The following is a 26,325-nucleotide window of genomic DNA, read 5'->3' on the forward strand; positions in this document are numbered from 1 at the left end:
GAGCTATTTCGCCTACAAAAATAATATTTTGGGAAAAAATGAACTGTGGCCGTCTACCTGGGAGTCTCGTGAGTGAAAACATTTGAAGTTCATCAAAGGTAAACAATTAGGCATAATGCTATGCTAGGCTATGATAAACTTACACAGATGCTTGTCTAGCGTTGGCTGTAAAGCATATTTTGAAAATCTGAGATGACAGGGTGATTAACAAAAGGCGAAGCTGTGTTCCAATAGATTTCACTTGTGATTTTCATGAATATGAATATTTTCTAGGAAGATTTATGTCCGTTGCATTATACTAATTAGTGGCAGATGATGATAACGGTCCCGTTCACGGGCTGGGTGTCACTACAGGTTAAGTTACATGGCCTACTATGCTAATTCTGTAGCGGTATTGTTAGAGGGGGCTAAATAAATATTTTGTTGGGGCGCCAGGCAGGTATTAACCCTAGTTATTAAAGTTAGTTATTACCTATTATAACATTATTATTTTTAAATATTATTAAAACCGAAAGGATGAGAGTAGAATAGATAGAATAGATAGAGATAGAGTAGCGCTTCCAGACACATTCTAAACATGATGGAGACTTAAAGGAGGACTGTAACAGCTAATGATGAAACATTATGGAGTCTTAAAGGAGGACTGTAGCATCTAATGATGAAACATTATGGAGTCTTAAGCATTAATTTGTGGTATTGCACTTGTGAATGCATGGAAGTTAAATATTTCTAATAAAAAAAAATATATTTTGCACTCTGCAATTTCACCGGATGTTGTCGAAATGTTCCGCTAGCGGAATCCCTAGCCATAACAGGTGTTAATGTGTTTGAACCAATCAGTTGTGTTGTGACAAGGTAGGGGTGGTATACAGAAGATAGCCCTATTGGGTAAAAGATGAAGTCCATATTATGTCAAGAACAGCTCAAATAAGAAAAGAGAAACAGTCCATCATTACTTTAAGGACCACCACAAGAATGAAAGATCCAGTGTTACTTCTGATGCATAAGTTCATTAGAGTTACCAGCCTTAGAAATAGCAGCCCAAATTAATGCTTCACAAAGTTCATGTAACAGACACATCTCAACATCATCAGTTCAGAGGAGACTGCGTGAATCAGGCCTTCATGGTCGAATTGCTGCAAGGAAACCACTACTAAAGGACACCAATAAGAAGAAGAGACTTGCTTGGGCCAAGAAACACGAGCAATGGACATTAGACCGGTGGATATCTGTCCTTGGGTCTGATGAGTCCAAATTTGAGATTTTTGGATCCGAGCTTCATGTCTTTGTTAGACGAGGAGTAGATGAACAGATTATCTCCTTCATGTGTGGTTCCCACCGTGAAGCATGGAGGAGGAGATGTGTGGGTGCTTTGCTGTTGACAATGTCATGAATAAATAAATCAAAGTCACACTTAACCAGCATGGCTTCCACAGCATTCTACAGCTATATGCCATCCCATCTGGTTTGGGCTTAGTCCCACTGTCATTTGTTTTTCAACAGGACAATGACCCAACACACCTCCAGGCTGTGTAAGAGCTATTTGATCAAGTAGGAGAGTGATGGAGTGCTGCATCAGATGACCTGGCCTACACAATCCCCCGACCTCAACCAAATCAAGATGGTTTGGAATGAGTTGGATCGCAGAGGTGAAGGGAAAGCGGCCAACAAGTTCTCAGCGTATGTGGGAACGCCTACAAAACTGTTGGAAAAGGATTCCAGGTGAAGATGTTTGAGAGAAAGCAAGGGTGGCAACTTTTGAATAATAAAATATATATTTTGATTTAACACTTGTGGTTACGACATGATTCCATGTGTTTTTTAATCATTTTTATGTCTTTATTATTCTACAATGTAGAAAATAGTAAAAATAAAGAAACCCTTGAATGAGTAGGTGAGTCCAACCTTTTGACTGGTACTGTACATTAAATTTCCTAACAGCTCCAGTGGACATTCCTGCAATCAGCATGCCAATTGCCTGCTCCCTCAGAGACCTGTGGCATTGTTGTGTGAACAAACTGCACATTTTCGAGTTGCCTTTTATTATCCCCAGCACAAGGTGCACCTGTGTAATTACCAAGCTGTTCAATCAGCTTCTTGATATGCCACACTGTCAGGTCGATGGATTATCTTGGCAAAGAATAAATGTTGACTAACAGTGATGCTCGTGAAACATCCAACACTTTACATGTTGCGTTTATATTTTTGTTTTTTGTTGTTACTATCAGTTTTAGGAACATTTACCCAAAATATGACATCAGCAATAATCAAAATGTTGATAATCTGTGAATGTCTAAATAAGAAATTGGTCCATTTAAACAGCAATGTGTCGAACCCTTTCAACAACAGGGAGATGTTACTGATGTGCTTTGTATCTGTGACGTAAAAACAAGTTTTGGACTTCCACACAAAATTACTTCTTTAGTTATTTTATGTTTAAGGAAGTGTGTAGGTCACATTCTGTATCATACAGCTATGAATGTTATATATTTAGAACCACCTGTTCAATTGGAATCCAGCGACGTCTGTGTCTTCAGTGTCCTAGAACTGTCCAGGTTTTTGTGTTCTGACTTGTAAAACAGGATGAATAAGTAATGTAAACATAGCAGTAATTACCAGGAAGCTCTACATTTGTTTTAAAATCACACTAAGATTGTTAAAACTGGCCTCAGGTTATTGAGAGATCGGATTTAGGATTTACCCTCGTAGCAAGGTTGTTTTATCATGTGGTTTCATTTGGGTTTCTATTTAAAAATAACAATATCTTTGGCAGGAGAAAGACCAGACTCAGAGGAACCAGAGCCAAGGACGTCCAAACCAGCAAGACGACACCAGTGCTCCCAGTGTGAAAAGAGTTTTAAACAGAAAGTGCAACTGAAAACACATAAGAGAATACACACAGGGGAGAAGCCTTACCACTGCTCCCAGTGTGGAAAGGGTTTCAACCAGCCAGGGGTGCTGAAACAACATGAGATAATACACACAGGAGAGAAGCCTTACCACTGCTCCCAGTGTGGAATGTGTTTCGTCCGTTCGGGGTCGCTGAAACGACACGAGAGAATACACACAGGAGAGAAGCCTTACCACTGCTCCCAATGTGGTAAGTGTTTCGTCCGTTCAGAGGAGCTGAAACTACACGAGAGAATACACACAGGAGAGAAGCCTTACCACTGCTCCCAGTGTGGAAAGCGTTTCGCCCGTAAGGGGGAGCTGAAACAACACGAGAGAATACACACAGGAGAGAAGCCTTACCACTGCTCCCAATGTGGAAAGTGTTTCGCCCGTTCGGGGGAGCTGAAACTACATGAGAGAATACACACAGGAGAGAAGCCTTACCACTGCTCCCAATGTGGAAAGTGTTTCAACCAGTCGGGGGAGCTAAAACGACATGAGAGAATACACACAGGAGAAAAGCCTTACCACTGCTCCCAATGTGGAATGTGTTTCGGCCGTTCGGGGGCGCTGAAACAACATGAGAGAATACACATAGGAGAGAAGCCTTACCACTGCTCCCAATGTGGAAAGTGTTTTGTCCGTTCGGGGGAGCTGAAACTACATGAGAGAATACACACAGGAGAGAAGCCTTACCACTGCTCCCAATGTGGAAAGTGTTTCAACCAGCCGGGGGAGCTGAAACGACATGGGAGAATACACACAGGAGAGAAGCCTTACCACTGCTCCCAATGTGGAAGGTGTTTCAACCAGTCGGGCGCACTGAACCGACATGAGAGAATACACACAGGAGAGAAGCCTTACCACTGCTCCCAATGTGGAAGGTGTTTCAACCAGTCGGGGGCGCTGAAACAACATGAGAGAATACATACAGGAGAGAAGCCTTACCGCTGCTCCCAGTGTGGAATGTGTTTCGTCGGTTTTGGGGAGCTGAAACAACACGAGAGAATACACACAGGAGAGAAGTCTTCCCGCTGCTCCCAGTGTGGAAAGTGTTTCAACCATTCAGGGAAGCTGAAACAGCATGAGAGAACACATACAGGAGATAAGCCTTACCACTGCTCCCAATGTGGAAAGTGTTTTGTCCGTTTGTGGGAGCTGAAACAGCATGAGAGAACACATACAGGAGATAAGCCTTACCACTGCTCCCAATGTGGAAAGTGTTTCGGCCGTTCGGGGGCGCTGAAACGACATGAGAGAATACACAAAGGAGAGAAGCCTTACCACTGCTCCCAATGTGGAAAGTGTTTTAACCAGAGAGGACACCTGAAACGGCATGAGAGAATACACACTGGGCAGAAGCCTTACTACTCCTCCCAGGGTGCAAAGAATTTGCCCATTTAGGAAGCCTGAAAGATCACATTAGACTACACACAGAGGAGAAGGCTTAGAAAAGCTCAGACTGTGGGAAAACATATTACTCATAACAGTCATTTAATCGTCATTAGAGAATCCACACAGGAGAGAGAAATTACTTCTCTTAGCGTGTATGTTGATATTTGACATCACATTGACTTAAAATTCATCAGAGAACATACACAGTGCTCCCGTTGTCTTATATTGTTGACTGACAATGTGTTTACCTGTCTTTACCATATGACATTAAATGGTACAGGGTATACTCAAACATATATTTGTTTGTTTTTATTAGAAAACATGAATTGAATATGGAGTCTGTCAGTTTGAATATAAAGAAGATCAGGTTCCTTCTTTTAAACTGTCCTTTTTTTAAAACTCTTTGTGTGTGTTTATCTGGGTGTGTCATTCCTCCAGCACTACAGATAATCAAGTGATATTTGGATGTGATGCATTAGTTCCATTGTTGACATTTGCATTGTAGCCCACTGATGATTTAATGACATGAAAATGTTCAGACTCTGTAATGGAAAATGTTAATAGTTTGTGTGTCCACATAACTGAGTATGTGACTAACCTTGTGAAACTGTCCTATTATAAGCTCCTGTTCTTGGGAGTATCATCCTGTGTTGCAGACCAGCTGCACCTGTGTCCTTGTATGAATAAAGTCCCTCCCAGGAACAGGAAACTATAAAGATATGTGCTCATCACTCAATGCTTCAGGAATTCAGACTGTCTACACTGCACTGTGTAACTCTGTTATTCTCTCTGAGCTCAGAAATAAAGAATCTTGGTTTGACTTGGACTCCAGCAGATCCTTATTTTATAATATCCACCACAACTCTCCCAAGGATTGCTGTTCATCATTGTCTCAAAGAAGAGAAGAAGAGTTCCTCGTTCCACTTTCCTGGGGGAATTTACAAGCCTCCCACTGATTGAATAAACATTGTTTCCACAGGTAACATTTTGTGTTTCACCCAACCAGCAACCTAAATCCAATGACAGGTAACATTTTGTGTTTCACCCAACCAGCAACCGATATCCAATGACTGGTAACATTTTGTGTTTCACCCAACCAGCAACCGATATCCAATGACTGGTAACATTTTGTGTTTCACCCAACTTGCAACCTAAATCCAATGACAGGTGACATTTTGTGTTAATTTCGTGTTGAATTCACTTTAGTTGACGAATCAAATAAATGTACATAGAAACTAGATGTTGAACTGACGTCTGTGCCAGTGGGCTGGTTTGAATAAGCAGCAGGTGTTGGATCGATATCCACCTTAGTAGCTAAGTTTCCATGTAATTTGAGATATTTTCATGTGAATATTCAAAGATCTGCATAAAACAATATATACATTTTCCCACCAGAAATGTTTCTATCAAACAGACTTATTGCAGATTAAAGGCTTTGCGTGACAAATAAATAACTTTTGCTGTTAAATTCCCAATGGTTTCCATCGCATTTTCAACTCTACTGATGGTTTAACAAAACTGTTGCATTATATAGCAAAAATTATCTTGTCCCGAGCACTGTAGCCAGCAGCTCATAGATACAGTGTTTGTAGGCTACCTACATGATGAGATTATTATGGATGAGAGCGATATTATTTTATTTGTCAAATGGCAGCCAAGCATCAATCATCATGTCACCAGAATAAGACCATCAAAATGTATTGGAAAGGAGCATCAAGCTCATCACGTGCACTTTCACCACCCTGTGAAGTTCATAACTTATTTCATCTGTAGCCTAATAAACTACATGGGTTCCCAAGTTGTAGTGGGAGGACCACACAACATATCATCACGTGACTCAAAGTTAACTAAGATGTGATGGTTATTATATAAATATTTGCTCATAAAGGAGTTTCCACCTCCATTTCTCGCTTATACATTTTTACTGACACAAGAAGTCCCCACCATGTCAAACGAACTAACAAATAGTTTGTCGGCTTTTATAAAATTGTTCAGTCATATCCTGTTTCCGTCAGCCCGGTCATTACTTTTGAAATGGTTGGATCAATATCCACCTTCATGATATGGATGAAGCCTGATTTGGAATGTCTAGTAGTTCTATATGATGTCATAATTCACCCCTCTGATAATCAAGTGATATTTGGAATGTCTGAGTAGTTCTATCTGATGTCATAATACACCCCTCTGATAGTGATACATTTGCTCCATTGTTTCCATGTCAGTTGGTTTCCCACTCTGATGATTTATATCTGACAGAGGGGCTTTAAATGAATAGTATGGTGACATCTTAGTGTGTCTTGAAGTAAATAGGATTATTAATCATAAACTCCTATAGCAACAATACACTGCAGCTTTGACATCAAGAAGAGAATGGGCTGATGGGTGGTGGTGCTACTCTATATGTAAGGCTGTTCAATATGAATGTTCAATACACACAATAGGTTGATCAGTAACCAGTTAGCGAGCTGTACAGTCCTATATGAATTTTCAATACACACAATAGGTTGACTGGGGAGGTGGTGTACCACAGTCAAAGTCCTGCAATAACAGCTAAGAGACTAATATTTGTGTAAACTATACATTGTTGTTTTCTGTAGTTGTCACTGAGTTGGCTGATATCCCATTTTATTGGGTCACTCCACAGTTAAGGCTGTACACTGCCTATACAAAGTCTACACTTTGCTCCTTTCATATTTCTTTTGATCCTGACAAACTCACCAGTCCCTGCCGGTGACAAGCATACCCATAACATGATGCTGCCACCACAATACTTATTGTGTGGTTAATGTGTGGTCTATCTCCAGGTCATCAGACTGTTAAATAGTCACCTCTAGCCGGCCTCCGCCCAGTACCCTGCCCTGAACTTAGTCACTGTTACTAGCCGTCTACCACCCAGTACTCCACCCTGTATTCTAGTCAAGGCTCATCCTATATAACTACTACTGTACACACCTTTTATATTCATATACGGTCCTTAATGTCTAGACACACCATCATATATATTGTAAACTAACTGTATATATTTTTATTCCAGACTCTGACATTCCTCGTTCTACATTTTCTATATTTCTAAATCCTTAAAAGAAATTGTAGGGAAAATCATTAGGTCACACAAATGACTATTTCTAAACAAAGATAATAGACAAGTAGAATGGGAGAGGTTTCTTAAACTATCTTTACTTACTCGGTGAATAGACTCCAGGGATGGTGATGAAGGCTGTAGGAATGAAGATCAGACAGTGAAGAGACTCCAGGGATGGTGATGAAGGCTGTAGGAATGAAGATCGGACAGTGAAGAGACTCCAGGGATGGTGATGAAGGCTGTAGGAATGAAGATCAGACAGTGAAGAGACTCCAGGGATGGTGATGAAGGCTGTAGGAATGAAGATCGGACAGTGAAGAGACTCCAGGGACGGTGATGAAGGCTGTAGGAATGAAGATCAGACAGTGAAGAGACTCCAGGGATGGTGATGAAGGCTGTAGGAATGAAGATCAGACAGTGAAGAGACTCCAGGGATGGTGATGAAGGCTGTAGGAATGAAGATCAGACAGTGAAGAGACTCCAGGGATGGTGATGAAGGCTGTAGGAATGAAGATCAGACAGTGAAGAGACTGTAGGAATGAAGATCAGACAGGGATGGTGATGAAGGCTGTAGGAATGAAGATCAGACAGTGAAGAGACTCCAGGGATGGTGATGAAGGCTGTAGGAATGAAGAAGACAGTGAAGAGACTCCAGGGATGGTGATGAAGGCTGTAGGAATGAAGATCAGACAGTGAAGAGACTCCAGGGATGGTGATGAAGGCTGTAGGAATGAAGATCAGACAGTGAAGAGACTCCAGGGATGGTGATGAAGGCTGTAGGAATGAAGATCAGACAGTGAAGAGACTCCAGGGATGGGATGATGGTGAATGAAGATCAGACAGTGAAGAGACTCCAGGGATGGTGATGAAGGCTGTAGGAATGAAGATCAGACAGTGAAGAGACTCCAGGGATGGTGATGAAGGCTGGAAGGAATGAAAGATCAGACAGTGAAGACAGTCCAGGATGGTGATGATGGTGACTCCAGGGATGGTGCATGAATGGCTGTAGGAATGAAGATCAGACAGTGAAGAGACTCCAGGGATGGTGATGAAGGCTGTATGAATGAAGATCAGACAGTGAAGAGATCAGGGATGGTGATGAAGGCTGTGGAATGAAGATCAGACAGTGAAGAGACTCCAGGGATGGTGATGAAGGCTGTAGGAATGAAGATCAGACAGTGAAGAGACTCCAGGGATGGTGATGAAGGCTGTAGGAATGAAGATCAGACAGTGAAGAGACTCCAGGGATGGTGATGTAGGAATGAAGATCAGACAGTGAAGAGACTCCAGGGATGGTGATGAAGGCTGTAGGAATGAAGATCAGACAGTGAAGAGACTCCAGTGGTTCAGGGCGCTGTGCATCTTTTTTTTTTAAACAAAACTTTTTTTTACTTATCAAGTATTTTTCTTAACTGCATTGTTGGTTAAGGGTTTGTAAGTAAGCATTTCACTAAGGTCTACACCGGTTATATTCGGCACGTGAATAATAATATTTAATTTGATTTTCATACTTTTCTAATAAAACACTTTTCAACCCATATGATCTATTACATAATAAAAGTCTAAAAAAAAACATATACAAATATCATGTCATAGTGAATTCATGACATGTGAACGAACAAGCATTTTCATACTTTATAATATGGCTTTACAGTGGGGAGAACAAGTATTTGATAACCTGCAAAATCGGCAGAGGTCTGTCATTTTTTATGATAGATACACTTTTTTTCACCTTTATTTAACCAGGTAGGCAAGTTGAGAACAAGTTCTCATTTACAATTGTGACCTGGCCAAGATAAAGCAAAGCAGTTCGACACATACAACGACAGTTACACATGGAGGAAAACAAACATACAGTTAATAATACAGTAGAAACAAGTCTTTATATGATGTGAGCAAATGAGGTGAGATAAGGGAGGTAAAGGCAAAAAAAGGCCATGGTTGCAAAGTAAATACAATATAGCAAGTAAAACACTGGAATGGTAGATTTGCAGTGGAAGAATGTGCAAAGTAGAAATAAAAATAATGGGGTGCAAAGGAGCAAAATAAATAAATAAAATAAATACAGTAGGGAAAGAGGTAGTTGTTTGGGCTTAAATTATAGGTGGGCTATGTACAGGTGCAGTAATCTGTGAGCTGCTCTGACAGTTGGTGCTTAAAGCTAGTGAGGGAGATAAGTGTTTCCAGTTTCAGAGATTTTTGTAGTTCGTTCCAGTCATTGGTAGCAGAGAACTGGAAGGAGAGGCAGCCAAAACAAAGAATTGGTTTTGTGGGTGACCAGAGAGATATACCTGCTGGAGGGCGTGCTACAGGTGGGTGCTGCTATGGTGACCAGCGAGCTGAGATAAGGGGGGACTTTACCGAGCAGGGTCTTGTAGATGACATGGAGCCAGTGGGTTTGGCCACGAGTATGAAGCGAGGGCCAGCCAGCGAGAGCGTACAGGTCGCAATGGTGGGTAGTATATGGGGCTTTGGTGACAAAACGGATTGCACTGTGATAGACTGCATCCAATTTGTTGAGTAGGGTATTGGAGGCTATTTTGTAAATGACATCGCCGAAGTCGAGGATTGGTAGGATGGTCAGTTTTACAAGGGTATGTTTGGCAGCATGAGTGAAAGGTGCTTTGTTGCGAAATAGGAAGCCAATTCTAGATTTAACTCTGGATTGGAGATGTTTGATGTGGGTCTGGAAGGAGAGTTTACAGTCTAACCAGACACCTAGGTATTTGTAGTTGTCCACGTTGTGACGGCCCTGAATTTTTCTGAACCATCTCAGTGCTTCTCCTTCCAATAGGACGCTTTCCCTTTAATTTTTTAGCCTAATAGAGTTTACCCAGGATCGGATCCACTCTTTGCGTCCGTGGACTACACCTCTCCGTTCTTCGTGGACTTTCTCCGCTGGAGATCTGTTGGCGGATTGGATTGTCTGACTGACCGACTGACTACCACCTTTTTGTATACGGTATTTCATTTGTTTTGATGTGATGTATACGGTGATGATTTATGTAGTTAGTTGTAGTTGAGGACTTAGTAAGAGTTGATACGCTTTAAAGTTCTGTGGTAAAATAATTGTTATATTGATTGTATGATTAATACTGGGTTTACGCTACACTTGAATGAACGGACAAACATTGCGTGACTAAGGTCACGGGAGTTCCCTGAACTCCTTTAAGGGGCTGGACTCTTTTTAGGCCCGAGGTACAGGACATTTCTAGATGAACCAGAACTCATTGTGATATTATTATATATGTGTGTGTAATCATTGATGTTGCTAATACAACCCACACAAAAGAATGTAGTTGTTTTTGAAGTTCTTTCCAAGGTTTTAAGGGTTTATGAAAAGTTTATTTCCATCCTGACTTTTTCACAAGTCCTTTGTATTGGTGTAGACTTGACGGACCAGATGGGACTCATTCCCTCCCAAACCAAAAGGAGAAACTAATGTTTTCTCTGGTAGCCACAAACAACCTGGCACCCCTATAAATAATAATCTCAAGTCAAAACCGTTCTAAGGCAGAGCCGTCCAGAGTAGTGATGTTTGACAGGCGGGCAGGTGCAGGCAGCGATCGGTTGAAGAGCATGCATTTAGTTTTACTTGTATTTAAGAGCAATTGGAAGCCACGGAAGGAGAGTTGTATGGCATTGAAGCTTGCCTGGAGGGTTGTTAACACAGTGTCCAAAGAAGGGCCAGAAGTATACAGAATGGTGTTGTCTGCGTAGAGGTGGATCAGAGACTCACCAGCAGCAAGAGCGACATCATTGATGTATACAGAGAAGAGAGTCGGTCCAACAATTGAACCCTGTGGCACCCCCATAGAGACTGCCAGAGGACCGGACAGCAGACCCTGACACACTGAACTCTATCAGAGAAGTAGTTGGTGAACCAGGCGAGGCAATCATTTGAGAAACCAAGGCTGTTGAGTCTGCCGATGAGGATGTGGTGATTGACAGAGTCGAAAGCCTTGGCCAGATCAATGAATACGGCTGCACAGTAATGTTTCTTATCGATGGCGGTTAAGATATCGTTTAGGATCTTGATCGTGGCTGAGGTGCACCCATGACCAGCTCTGGAACCAGATTGCATAGCAGAGAAGGTATGGTGAGATTCGAAATGGTCGGTAATCTGTTTGTTGACTTTGCTTTCGAAGACCTTAGAAAGGCAAGGTAGAATAGATATAGGTCTGTAGCAGTTTGGGTCAAGAGTGTCCCCCCCTTTGAAGAGGGGGATGACCACAGCTGCTTTCCAATCTTTGGGAATCTCAGACGACACAGCTGGGGGCAGAGGGTGGTCTATAGCAGGCTTCAACCATGAGAGACGGAATCGAAACCAAAAATCCAGAAAATCACATTGAATGATTTTTAAGTAATTAATTAGCATTTTATTGAGACCCAGAGTTACTTCTGCTGCAGAGGATAAGTGTCATGTCTTATTATGTCTGTTCCTGTCCTTTCTCTTCACTCTGTCTCTCTCTGCTGGTCTTATTAGGTTACCTTCTCTTTCTCTCCTTCTCCAGCTGTTCCTCATCTCCCCTAACTAGCTCGTTCACCCTTTCCCCACCTGTTCCCTTTTTTCCCTCTGATTAGGTCTCTATTTCTCTCTCTGTTCCTGCTACTTTCGGTGTCAGATTCTCGTTTGTGTTTCTCATGCCAGAAGCAAGCTATCGTCTCGTTTGCTTCCTCCTAGTCCTATCCTGTCTGAGTCTGCCTGGCAGGTGCATCCTGTACACTACTAACTATCTTTTGTTTGCACCGTGTCCAGTTCATCATATGCTACGTGTGATCAGCTACCACCGTTCCTCTGTGACCCGCACCGACCCAGAGCGACCTGCAGCCTGTCGCCGCTACCCAGCTATTCATCAGAGGGACTTTATGTTTCATTTGTCACCCTCTCTGCGGGTATTCTATTGTGCCATTGACAACGTCGGAAGAGGATCTATGCCATTCCTGTTTTTTCATTAAAGGAACTCTGTTTCTGTTAAACCGCTTTTGGGTCTTCACTCAAGTACATAACAGAAGAATCTGACCAAGAATGGACCCAGCGGCTCCGGACCCTTTTCACTCCGCCGTCGAAATCCAGGGAGCGATGCTAGGCAGACACGAGGAGGAATTGTCTGCTGCTCAACATGCCGTTGAGACCCTGGCCGCCCAAGTCTTCGACCTCACAAGACAGGTTCACCAACTCCACCTCGATCCACCGCCCACTTCCAGGGTTTCCGAGTCTCCGGAGCCCAGGATCAATAACCCGCCGTGTTACTCTGGGGAGCCCACTGAGTGCCGCTCATTCCTCACTCAGTGTGATGTGGTGTTCTCTCTCCAGCCCAACACTTACTCCAGGAGCACAGCCCGCATCGCCTACGTCATTTCTCTCCTTACCGGACGGGCGCGTGAGTGGGGCACGGCAATCTGGGAGGCGAGGGCTGAGTGTATTAACCAGTATCAGGACTTTAAGGAGGAGATGATACGGGTTTTTGACCGTTCTGTTTTTGGGGAAGAGGCTTCCAGGGCCCTGTCTTCCCTATGTCAGGGGAATCGATCCATAACGGATTATTCTATTGAGTTTCGCACTCTCGCTGCCTCTAGTGACTGGAACGAGCCGGCTTTGCTCGCTCGTTTTCTGGAGGGTCTCCTCGCCGAGGTTAAGGATGAGATTCTCTCCCGGGAGGTTCCTTCCAGCCTGGACTCCTTAATAGCTCTCGCTATTCGCATAGAGCGACGGTTTGATCTTCGTCGCCGAGCTCGTGGAAAGGAGCTCGCGTTCTCCGTTGCCCCCTCTCCGCATCACTGCCACCTGCCGCATCACTGCCACCCTCCTCCGCCGGCTCGGATGCTGAGCCTATGCAGCTGGGGGTATCCGCATCTCGGCCAAAGAGAAGGAACGGAGAATCACCAACCGCCTCTGTCTCTACTGCGGCTCCGCTGGTCATTTTGTCACCTCATGCCCAGTAAAAGCCAGAGCTCATCAGTAAGAGGAGGGCTACTGGTGAGCGCAACTACTCAGGTCTCTCCTTCAAGATCCTGCACTACCTTTCCGGTCCATCTCCGCTGGACCGGTTCATCTGCTTCCTGCAGTGCTTTGATAGACTCTGGGGCGGAGGGCTGTTTTATGGACGAGACCTGGGCTCAGGAACATGACATTCCTCTCAGACAGTTAAGGGATCCCACGGCCTTGTTCGCTTTAGATGGTAGTTCTCTCCCCAAGATTCAGCGTGAGACGCTGCCTTTAACCCTCACTGTCTCTGGTAATCATAGCGAAACCATTTCTTTCTTAATTTTTCGTTCACCTTTTACACCTGTTGTTTTGGGTCATCCCTGGCTAGTTCGCCATAACCCTTCTATTAATTGGTCTAGTAATACTATCCTATCCTGGAATGTTTCTTGTCATGTGACCTGTTTAATGTCTGCTATCCCTCCTGTTTCCTCTGTCTCTTCTTCACAGGAGGAGCCTGGTGATTTGACAGGGGTGCCGGAGGAGTATCACGATCTGCGCACGGTGTTCAGTCGTTCCAAGGCCACTTCTCTCCCTCCACACCGGTCGTATGACTGTAGTATTGATCTCCTTCCGGGAACTACTCCCCCGGGGTAGATTATACTCTCTGTCGGCTCCCGAACGTAAGGCTCTCGAGGATTATTTGTCTGTATCGCTCGACGCCGGTACCATAGTCTCCTCCTCCTCTCCCGCCGGAGCGGGGTTTTTTTTTGTTCAGAAGAAGGACGGGTCCCTGCGCCCATGCATGGATTATCGAGGGCTGAATGACATAACAGTTAAGAATCGTTATCCGCTTCCTCTTATGTCTTCAGCCTTCGAGATCCTGCAGGGAGCCAGGTTTTTCACCAAATTGGACCTTCGTAACGCCTACCATCTCGTGCGCATCAGGGAGGGGGACGAGTGGAAGACGGCGTTTAACACTCCGTTAGGGCACTTTGAATACCGGGTTCTTCCTTTCGGCCTCGTTAACGCTCCAGCTGTCTTTCAGGCACTAGTTAACGACGTCCTGAGAGACATGCTGAACATTTTTGTTTTCGTTTACATGGACGATATCCTGATTTTTTCACCGTCTCTCGATTCATGTTCAGCACGTGCGACGCGTCCTCCAGCGCCTTTTAGAGAACTGTCTTTATGTGAAGGCTGAGAAGTGCACTTTTCATGCCTCCTCTGTCCCTTTTCTCGGTTCCGTTATTTCCGCTGAGGGCATTAAGATGGATCCCGCTAAGGTCCAGGCTGTCATTGATTGGCCCGTTCCTAAGTCACGCGTCGAGCTGCAGCGCTTTCTTGGCTTCGCGAATTTCTATCGTCGTTTCATCCGTAATTTCGGTCAGGTGGCAGCTCCCCTCACAGCCCTTACTTCTGTTAAGACGTGCTTTAAGTGGTCCGTTTCCGCCCAGGGAGCTTTTGATCTTCTCAAGAATCGTTTTACATCCGCACCTATTCTTGTTACACCTGACATCTCTAGACAGTTTGTTGTTGAGGTTGACGCGTCAGAGGTGGGCGTGGGAGCCATTCTTTCTCAGCGCTCCCTCTCTGACGGCAAGGTCCATCCTTGCGCGTTTTTTCTCATCGCTTATCGCCGTCAGAACGTAATTATGATGTTGGTAATCGCGAACTGCTCGCCATCCGCTTAGCCCTAGGCGAATGGCGACAGTGGTTGGAGGGGGCGACCGTTCCTTTTGTCGTTTGGACTGACCATAGGAACCTTGAGTACATCCGTTCAGCCAAACGACTTAATGCGCGTCAGGCTCGTTGGGCTCTGTTTTTCGCTCGTTTCGAGTTCGTTATTTCTTATCGTCCGGGCTCAAAAACACCAAGCCTGATGCTTTATCTCGTCTCTTCAGTTCTTCTGAGGTCTCCACCGACCCCGAGGGGATTCTCCCTGAGGGGCGTGTTGTCGGGTTGACTGTCTGGGGAATTGAGAGGCAGGTAAAGCAAGCACTCACTCACACTCCGTCGCCGCGAGCTTGTCCTAGGAACCTTCTGTTCGTTCCCGTTCCTACTCGTCTGGCCGTTCTTCAGTGGGCCCACTCTGCCAAGTTAGCCGGCCACCCCGGCGTTCGGGGTACGCTCGCTTCCATTCGCCAGCGTTTCTGGTGGCCCACTCGGGAACGTGACGCGCGTCGATTTGTCGCTGCTTGTTCGGTCTGCGCGCAGACTAAATCTGGGAACTCTCCTCCTGCCGGCCGTCTCAGACCGCTTCCCATTCCCTCTCGACCGTGGTCTCACATCGCTTTAGATTTTATCACCGGACTGCCTTCATCAGCGGGGAAGACAGTTATTCTTACGGTTGTCGATAGATTCTCTAAGGCGGCTCATTTTATTCCTCTCGCTAAGCTCCCTTCTGCTAAGGAGACGGCTCAGATCATTATCGAGAATGTTTTCCGAATTCATGGCCTTCCGTCAGACGTCGTTTCGGACAGAGGCCCGCAGTTCACGTCTCAATTTTGGAGGGAGTTTTGCCGTTTGACTGGGGCTTCCGTCAGTCTCTCGTCCGGCTTCCATCCCCAGTCTAACGGTCAAGCCGAACGGGCCAATCAGACTGTTGGTCGCATCTTACGCAGTCTTTCTTTTCGTAACCCTGCGTCTTGGTCAGAACAGCTCCCCTGGGCAGAGTACGCCCACAACTCGCTTCCTTCGTCTGCTACCGGTCTATCTCCTTTTCAAAGTAGCCTCGGGTACCAACCTCCCCTGTTCTCATCTCAGCTCGCCGAGTCCTGCGTCCCCTCCGCTCAGGCTTTTGTCCAGCGTTGCGAGCGCACCTGGAAGGGGGTCAGGTCGGCACTTTGCCGTTATAGGGCGCAGACTGTGAGGGCCGCTAATAAGCGTAGAACCAAGAGTCCTAGATATTGTTGCGGTCAGAGAGTATGGCTCTCCACTCAGAACCTTCCCCTTAAGACAGCTTCTCGCAAGTTGACCCCGCGGTTCATTGGTCCGTTCCGTATTTCTCAAGTCATTAATCCTGTCGCAGTGCGACTTCTTCTCCCGCGATATCTTCGTCGCGTTCACCCGGTCTTCCATGTCTCCTGTGTTAAGCCCGTTCTTCGCGCCCCCGCTCGTCTCCCCCCATCCTTGTCGAGGGCGCACCTATCTACAGGGTTCGTAAGATTTTGGACATGCGTCCTCGGGGCCGTGGTCATCAGTACCTAGTGGATTGGGAGGGGTACGGTCCTGAGGAGAGGAGTTGGGTTCCCTCTCGGGACGTGCTGGACCGTTCGCTGATCGATGATTTCCTCCGTTGCCGCCAGGTTTCCTCCTCGAGTGCGCCAGGAGGCGCTCGGTGAGTGGGGGGGTACTGTCATGTCTTATTATGTCTGTTCTTGTCCTTTCTCTTCACTCTGTCTCTCTCTGCTGGTCTTATTAGGTTACCTTCTCTTTCTCTCCTTCTCCAGCTGTTCCTCATCTCCCCTAACTAGCTCGTTCACCCTTTCCCCACCTGTTCCCTTTTTTCCCTCTGATTAGGTCTCTATTTCTCTCTCTGTTCCTGCTACTTTCGGTGTCAGATTCTCGTTTGTGTTTCTCATGCCAGAAGCAAGCTATCGTCTCGTTTGCTTCCTCCTAGTCCTATCCTGTCGGAGTCTGCCTGGCAGGTGCATCCTGTACACTACTAACTATCTTTTGTTTGCACCGTGTCCAGTTCATCATATGCTACGTGTGATCAGCTACCACCGTTCCTCTGTGACCCGCACCGACCCAGAGCGACCTGCAGCCTGTCGCCGCTACCCAGCTATTCATCAGAGGGACTTTATGTTTCATTTGTCACCCTCTCTGCGGGTATTCTATTGTGCCATTGACAACGTCGGAAGAGGATCTATGCCATTCCTGTTTTTTCATTAAAGGAACTCTGTTTCTGTTAAACCGCTTTTGGGTCTTCACTCAAGTACATAACAATAAGTTCATTAGAGTTACCAGCCTCAGAAATTGCTGCCCAAATAAATGCTTCACAGAGTTGAACGAACAGACACATCTCAATATCAACTGTTCAGAGGAGACTGTGTGAATCAGGCCTTCATGGTCGAATTGCTGCAAAGAAACCACTACTCAAGGACACCAAAAAGAAGAAGAGACTTGCTTGGGCCAAGAAACACGAGCAAGTCTTCACATTGACCCTGTAATGGTACCTCCTGTATATAGCCTTCAGATTGACCCCGTACTGGTACCTCCGAAATATAGCCTCCACATTGACCCTGTACTGGTACTTCCTGTATATAGCCTCCACATTGACCCTGTACTGGTACCTCCTGTATATAGTCTCCACATTGACTCTGTACTGGTACCTCCTGTATATAGCCTCCACATTGACCCTGTACTGGTACCTCCTGTATATAGCCTCCACATTGACTATGTACTGGTATCTCCTGTATAAAGCCTTCACATTGACCCTGTACTGGTACCTTCTGTATATAGCCTCCACATTGACTCTGTACTGGTACCTCCTGTATATAGCCTCCTGTATATAGCCTTCACATTGACACTGTACTGATACCTCCTGTATATAGCCTCCACATTGACCCTGTACTGGTACCTCATATATATATAGCCTCCTGTATATAGCCTTCACATTGACTCTGTACTGGTACCTCCTGTATATAGCCTCCACATTGACCCTGTACTGGTACCCCTGTATATAGCCTCCGCATTGACTCTGTACTAGTACCCCTGTATATAGCCTTCACATTGACTCTGTGCTGGTACCTCCTGTATATAGCCTCCACATTGACTCTGTACTGGTACCTCCTGAATATAGCCTCCACATTGACTCTGTACTGGTACCCCCTGTATATAGCCTCCACATTGACTCTGTACTGGTACCTCCTGTATATAGCCTCCTGTATATTGCCTCCACATTGACCCTGTACTGGTACTGGTACCTCCTGTATGTGGCCTCCTGTATATAGCCTTCACATTGACCCTGTACTGGTACCTCCTATATATAGCCTCCACATTGACTCTGTACTGGTACCTCCTGTATATAGCCTCCTGTATATAGCCTTCACATTGACCCTGTACTGGTACCTCCTATATATAGCCTCCACATTGACTCTGTACTGGTACCTCCTGTATATAGCCTCCTGTATATAGCCTCCACATTGACTCTGTACTGGTACCTCCTGTATATAGCCTCCACATTGACTCTGTACTGGTACCTCCTGTATATAGCCTCCACATTGACTTTGTACTGGTACCTCCTGTATATAGCCTCCACATTGAGTCTGTACTGGTACCTCCTGTATATAGCCTCCACATTGACTCTGTACTGTTACCTGGTCACATCAGATAAAAAATTAACAGAGTAAATGTGTATAAACACACTACCTATTCATGGAAGTATTTATTCATCATTTACATATTCATATTACGCTTCTACATCTGTGTACAGGAAAGTATTATTTGTAAGACGTAAGAGAAAATATATCAGCTTATTGTTAAATAATTATGACGTTCTTTACAATACAAAAAGTGAAGTAACTTCTACTGTTTCCAAACTGCGTTACCCACTCCAGCCAGCAGATAGCGATGTGCGTCTTTCAAGTGATGCTTCTTGCGTGACGTAGAATGCACTGGACGGGACTCTCCTTCAGGAACAACAATGCGCCAACTCGATAGCTTGCTCGACAACATAAAACTAAAAGATTGACGTTTTAGGCCATTTTTATGTGCATAAGCTAATCGCAGTGTTTAAAACATATTTCAGTTGACGTTAACTTGAACCTAATGTGCTTGTTCAATTTGCAACTTTGCAACTGATACTGAGCCGAGCACTAGGCTATTCGCTAATGCTAACTAGCTAGCTAACATCCCTGACCATGAGCTCATTAAACTACTCATCCCCTGCTAAAGAAGAGGATGTCTGCTGTCCGGAGAAAGAAGCTCTGCCGCTGAACATTGTCGTGAAAGACGAAGGGGAGGAGGATATTACAGTGAAAGGAGAGAAAGATGCTCTGGCGCTGAACATTGTCGTGAAAGACGAAGAGGAGGAGGATATTACAGTGAAAGGAGAGAAAGAACCTTTCAGAATGAAAAAGGAGGAAGAAGAGGCTGTTATAGGGAAAGAAGAGAAAGCATCCTCTTCCTCTCTAAAATGTTCTATCTCAGTAAAGGTGAAGGAGGAAGAGGTTTTGGGAGTGAAAGAGGAGGAGACAGAATATCAGATTAACACCAGTGAGTACTGTCTTAAAAACAGGGGCACAAACTATGCAGTTGTTGAACTAATGTGTTGTTTTTAAGGGGCATTCTACTTAAGTCCTTCACTTCAATGTGATGTTCAGTACTATATAAATTGTTCAAGGGTCAATCTGCCATTGCTACATATATTTTTGTGACTTTTAAATGAGATTTAATTATATATAAAAGGCTTTTAAAATGTAATAATGGAGCATAATTTATACTTAAAATATCAAAGGGACACAAAAGGCACCCAATTAATTTAGAGATATTAATGCCACTTATAAGACCCTATGACTGTAATAGACAGTAATAATTGATGATGGTGATAAGTTCACCATCTGTTTGATGTTCTCGTTCAAACAGGAGAGAGACATGACTATCGTGGATCCTCTGGGGAGCCTCAACAACATCCTGATGCTGACGAGGCAGAGAAGAGTCTCTCCAGATCAGAACACCAGATGGTACAGCTTGGTCTGGTCTAGCATACAGCTTGCTCTATCTGGGTCTGGGTTTCTGTAAGGCACTTTATGACAACAGTGACATCAGCATCCATAATGATATGTGTCTGTGTCCCCTCTTTGTGGTTACTAGGACAACGCTAGCCCTTCCACCCTCCCGGAGTACCCGTGTCGTGCCTCTCCCGGTAGCACCTTACTGCTGGGTATGAAGAGGTTGTCTGTGCTGCTGGTGGACTGCAGGAAAACAACGGGGCTGAGTGGAACTGTGAGAGGAGGAGAAGAGAAGAAAGGATCAGATTCGACACATCAAAGTAAGTGCTGTAGTTTAGTTTGAACAAATAAAATAGATCTGGTATCTCTTCCCAATAGGGCTGTCCCCGACTAATACAGATACAACTTTGCACACTCTTGGTATTCTCTCAACCAGCTTAACCTGGAATGCTTTTCCAAAAGTCTTGAAGGAGTTCCCACATATGCTGGGCACATGTTGGCTACTTTTTCATCACTCTGCGGTCCAACTCATCCCGAACCATCTCAATTCATCAGATTGTGGAGGCCAGGTCATCTGATGCAGCACTCCATCACTCTCCTTCTTGGTCAAATAGCACTTACACAGCCTGGTTGTGGTTGGGTCATTGTCCTGTTGAAAAACAAATGATAGTCCCGCTAAGCGCAAACCAGATGGGATGTTGTATCGCTGCAGATTGCTGTGGTAGCGATGCTGGTTAAGTGTGACTTGAATTCTAAATAAATCACAAACAGTGTCACCAGCAAAGCACCATCACTCATGAATGCTCATCAATGCTTCACGGTGGGAAACACACATGTGGAGATCATCCGTTCACCTTCTCTGCGTCTCACAGACATGTCGTTTGGAACCGGAAATCTCAAATTTGGACTCATCAGACCAAAGGACAGATTTCCACCGGTCCATTGCTCATGCTTCTTGATTCACACAGTCTCCTCTGAACAGTTGATGTTGAGATGTGTCTCTTCATTGATCTCTATGAATAATTTATTTGGGCTGCAATTTCTGAGGCTGGTAAGTAATGAAGTAACTGGGTCTTCCTTTCCTGTGGAGGTCCTCATGAGAGCCAGTTTCATCGTAGCTTTTGATGTTTTTGCAACTGTACTCAAAGAAACTTTCAATGTTCTTGAAATATTCGGTATTGACTGACCATGTCTTCAAGTAATGATGGACTGTTGTTTCTCTTTGCTTATTTGAGCCATTTGGACTTGGTCTTTTACCAAATAGGGCTGTCTTCTGTATACCCCTTTAACTTGTCACAACACAACTGATTGGCTCAAATGCACTAAGAAGGAAAAACACAAATTAATATTTAAACAAGGCACACCTGTTAATTGAAATGCTTTTCAGATGACTACCTCATGAAGCTGGTTGAGAGAATGCCAAGAGTGTGCAAAGCTGTCATCAAGACAAAGGGTGGCTACTTTGAAGAATCTCAAATATAAAATATATTTTGATTTGTTTAACACTTTTTTTGTTTACTACACGATTCCATTTGTATTATTTCATAGTTTTGATGTCTTCACTAGTATTCTACAATGTAGAAAATATTTTTTTTAAATAAAGAAAAACCCTTAAATGAGTAGGTGTGTCCACCTTTGACTGGTTCTCTATATACAGTGGGGAGAACATGTATTTGACACTGCCGATTTTGCAGGTTTTCCTACTTACAAAGCATGTAGAGGTCTGTAATTTTTATCATAGGTATACTTCAACTGTGAGAGACGGAATCTAAAACAAAAATCCAGAAAATCACATTGTATGATTTTTATGTCATGCAATAAAATGCAAATTAATTATTAAGTATTTGATACATCAGAAAAGCAGAACTTAATATTTGGTACAGAAACCTTTGTTTGCAATTACAGAGATCATATGTTTCCTGTAGTTCTTGACCAGGTTTGCACACACTGCAGCAGGGATTTTGGCCCACTCCTCCATACAGACCTTCTCCAGATCCTTCAGGTTTCGGGGTTGTCGCTGGGCAATACGGACTTTCAGCTCGCTCCAACGATTTTCTATTGGGTTCAGGTCTGGAGACTGGCTTGGCCACTCCAGGACCTTGGGTTGCTTCTTACGGAGCCACTCCTTAGTTGCCCTGGCTGTTTGTTTCAGGTCGTTGTCATGCTGGAAGACCCAGCCACGACCCATCTTCAATACTCTTACTGAGGGAAGGAGGTTGTTGGCCAAGATCTTGCGATACATGGCCCCATCCATCCTCACCTCAATACGGTGCAGTCGTCCTGTCCCCTTTGCAGAAAAGCATCCCCAAAGAATGATGTTTCCACCTCCATGCTTCACGGTTGGGATGGTGTTCTTGGGGTTGTACTCATCCTTCTTCTTCCTCCAAACACAGCGAGTGGAGTTTAGACCAAAAAGCTCTATTTTTATACCACATGACCTTCTCCCATTCCTCCTCTGGATCATCCAGAAGGTCATTGGCAAAATTCAGACGGGCCTGGACATGCGCTGGCTTGAGCAGGGAGTACCTTGCGTGCGCTGCAGGATTTTAATCCATGACGGCATAGTGTGTTACTAATGGTTCTTTTTGAGACTGTGGTCCAAGCTCTCTTCAGGTCATTGACCAGGTAATTTCTGGGATGATCCCTCACCTTCCTCATGATCATTGATTCCCCACAAGGTGAGATCTTTCATGGAGCCCCAGACCGAGGATGATTGACCGTCATCCTGAACTTCTTCCATTTTCTAATAATTGCGCCAACAGTTGTTGCCTTCTCACCAAGCTGCTTGCCTATTGTCCTGTAGCCCATCCCAGCCTTGTGCAGGTCTACAATTTTATCCCTGATGTCCTTACACCCTCTCTGGTCTTGGCCATTGTGGAGAGGTTGGAGTCTGTTTGATTGAGTGTGTGGACAGGTGTCTTTTATGCATGTAACGAGTTCAAACAGGTGCAGTTAATACAGGTAATGAGTGGAGAACAGGAGGGATTCTTAATGAAAAACTAACAGGTCTGTGAGAGCCGGAATTGTTACTGGTTGGTAGGTGATCAAATACTTATGTCATGCAATAAAATGCAAATTAATTACTTAAAAATCATACAATGTGATTTTCTGGATTTTTGTTTTAGATTCCGTCTCTCACATTTGAAGTGTACCTATGATAAAAAATGACAGACCTCTACGTGCTTTGTAAGTAGGAAAACCTGCAAAATCGGCAGTGTATCAAATACTTGTTCTCCTAACTGTATGTATATACTGAACAGATATGAAAACAACAATTTCAATGATTTACAGTTCAAATTAGGAAAGTAGTCAACGTAAATACATTTATTAGGCCCTAATCTATGGACTTCACATGACTGGGCAGGGCGCAGCCATTGGTGGGTCTGTTGGGGCGTAAGCCCACCCACTTGGGAGCCAGGCCCATCGAATCAGAATTAGTTTTCCCCACAAAAGGGCTTTGTTAAATAGTCCTCAAGGATAAATACTCCTCAGTTTCATCAGATGTCCAGGTGGCTGATCTCAGACTATGTGGAGGTCCTTGATCTGCGGTTGTGAGGCCTGTTGGACGGACTTCCAAATTCTCTAAAAAGACATTGGAAGCGGCTGATGGTAGATAATGCAAAAGTCAATTCTCTGGTAGCAGCTCCAGTGGATATTCCTGCAGTCCCCAATCCATTTGCACACTCCCTCAAAACTTGAGACATCTGTGGCATTGTGTTGTGTGACAACTGTACATTTTAGAGTGGCTTTTTAGTGTCCCCAGCACAAGGTACACCTGTGTAATGCTGTTTAATCAGCTTCTTGATATGCTACACCTGTCACATGGATGGATTATCTTGGCAAAGCAATGTAAACAAATTTACACAAAATTGGAGAGTGGAGGTTTCATTCTGGTCTCTTTTTATATAAACACTGTCTTTGGCAGGAGGAAAACCAAACTTGGAGGAACCAAAGACCTCCACAACATCAAGACGACACCTCTGCTCCCAGATCAAGTTAGGAAGCCTGAAAAGACCTGAGAGGACACACACAGGAGAGAAGCCATACCATTGCGGCCAGTGTGGAAAGAGTTTTAGCCTGTTAGGAAGCCTGAAAGCTCATGAGCGAATACACTCAGGAGAAAAGCCATACCATTGCGGCCAGTGTGGAAATAGTTTTAGCCAGTTAGGAAACATGAAAAGACATGAGAGGATACACACAGGGGAGAAGCCATACCACTGCTCCCATTGCGGAAAGAGTTTTAACCATTTACCTAACATGAAAAGACATGAGAGGATACACACAGGAGTGAAGCCTCACCGTTGCTCCCAGTGTGGAAAGAGTTTTATGCAGTTTGGTATCCTCAAAGATCATTTGCGAATACATACAGGGGAGAAGCCTTACTACTGCTCCCATTGTGGAAAGAGTTTTAACCATTTACTTAACATGAAAAGACATGAGAGGATACACACAGGAGTGAAGCCTCACCATTGCTCCCTGTGTGGAAAGAGTTTTATGCAGTTAGGTATCCTCAAGGATCATTTGCGAATACACACAGGGGAGAAGCCTTTCCTTTGCGCTCAGTGTGGAAAGAGTTTTAGCCAGTCAGGAAACCTGAAAGTGCATGAGCAAATTCACACAGGGAAGAAATCTTACCACTGATCCCAGCGTGCAATGCGTTTTTACCCAATTCGGACACCTGAAAGGAGACATGAGACCGCACACGGGGGAGAAGCGTTACAAATGTTCAGACTGGGGGGAAGGCATTTTACTCATCAGTAGCGTAAAAAACGTGAGAATCCACACAGGAGAGAATGTTTACTTGTTTATATAGAAATATTTCTGGATTTTTGTCTTCTCATTTTGTCTGTCATAGTTGTAGTGTACTTATGATTAACATTACAGGCCTCTCTCATCTTTTTAAGTGGGAGAACTTGCACAATTGGTGGCTGACTAAATACTTTTTTGCCCCACTAAGTGTATCTTCCAACTTCAACTGTATATTATTTGAAATGCTAATCACAAATGCTCACTCATTCAGGAATAATTGCAGTCAATATATATTTACGCCGTTGTGATCTGTTGGAATCTGGTCCGTCTGCTGGAGAGTTCATCTGAGTCTCTTGTTTCCCTGAAGTCTTTCTTGGTTAGAATGGATACCTCAGATTACCATTCAGAAATGTTCTCATAGAATAGATGTTTCGGCGGTTGTCGTCATTCGCATCCCAGGTTTACATCATTTCTAGCTGCCCCCACAGACCCACCAATGCTCTTACTCTGTTGGGATTGATAGTCTCAGAGTTGAACCATTTCCAGCCGTGTAGCCAATGCTCCACGTGGGATGGTTTTCTAGTCTTGGTACTCAAATGTGCCACCTCAGCTTACACCGAGGTATGCGTTGTCTAAACTATTCGCAATCAGTCAGTTGCTCAGAGGGGCTTTTATTGGAAACAATAGGATAGGTGGTTCCATGACGCCAGATCATGTCTGTGCCCTCGGGGACGGACCAATGACTTAGTTACACTTTTAAAGGAATACAATTCTGTGTTTCCTGTCCTCTCTGAGGTCACCAAATGAAACACACAACATAACTGTCCCTTAAGTGTCCACAGACCCTTCCCACACTCCCAAAGGTGTACATATAATTTAATTTTGCCATTTTGGGGAGATTAGGAGTTCGGCCATGTGAATTCCTTTGTTCACTCTGTGGTCTCTCTCTGTATGAAAAGGGGGAGAGAGTCTCCGCCAGGTATTTACGACCTGAGAACCTGGGTGTAGGAGAGGGGGAAGCCACAATCTATACCCAGAAAAGGCCACATCGTGACAATATGGAGTATTTCAGTTTGAATATAATGTAAATCAGTTTCCTTGTGTTCAAATGTAGGATAGATCAGATTCCATGTGTTTAAATGGTCCTTTTTTAAACTCTGACTGTGTGTTTATCTGGGTGTGTCATTCCTCCAGCACTACAGATAATCAAGTGATATTTGGATGTGATGCACTTGTTCCATTGTTGACATTTGCATTGTTGGCCCACTGATTAATTAATGAAATGAAAATGTTCAGACTCTGTAATGGAAAATGTTAATTGTTTGTGTGTCCACATAACTGAGTATGTGACTAACCTTGTGAAACTGTCCTATTATAATCTCCTGTTCTTGGGACTATCATCCTGTGTTGCAAACCAGCTGCACCTGTGTCCTTGTATGAATAAAGTCCCGCCCAGGAACAGGAAACTATAAAGATATGTGCTAATCACTCAATGCTTCAGGAATTCAGACTGTCTACACTGCGCTGTGTAACTCTGTTATTCTCTCTGAGCTCAGAAATAAAGAATCTTGGTTTGACTTGGACTCCAGCAGATCCTTATTTTA

The 26,325-nt window shown here is 44.2% G+C and overlaps 1 protein-coding gene across 1 annotated transcript in view; it reads left to right on the top strand.

Moving 5' to 3' along the window:
- LOC135532998 (zinc finger protein 658B-like) overlaps positions 1 to 26,304 on the top strand; it is a 32,206-nt gene extending 5,902 nt beyond the window's left edge. Inside the window, exons 6-10 of the mRNA XM_064960408.1 lie at positions 2,774 to 4,275; positions 19,148 to 19,517; positions 19,887 to 19,984; positions 20,115 to 20,292; positions 23,898 to 26,304. Of these exons, the coding sequence (XP_064816480.1) occupies positions 2,774 to 4,275; positions 19,148 to 19,517; positions 19,887 to 19,984; positions 20,115 to 20,292; positions 23,898 to 24,613 (2,864 nt within the window). The 3' untranslated portion in view covers positions 24,614 to 26,304. The remainder of the gene's footprint in view (positions 1 to 2,773; positions 4,276 to 19,147; positions 19,518 to 19,886; positions 19,985 to 20,114; positions 20,293 to 23,897) is intronic.
- Positions 26,305 to 26,325: the final 21 nt, after the last annotated feature.

The sequence above is a fragment of the Oncorhynchus masou genome, unplaced genomic scaffold (genome assembly GCF_036934945.1).
Source record: "Oncorhynchus masou masou isolate Uvic2021 unplaced genomic scaffold, UVic_Omas_1.1 unplaced_scaffold_2145, whole genome shotgun sequence".
Lineage (NCBI taxonomy): Eukaryota > Metazoa > Chordata > Actinopteri > Salmoniformes > Salmonidae > Oncorhynchus > Oncorhynchus masou.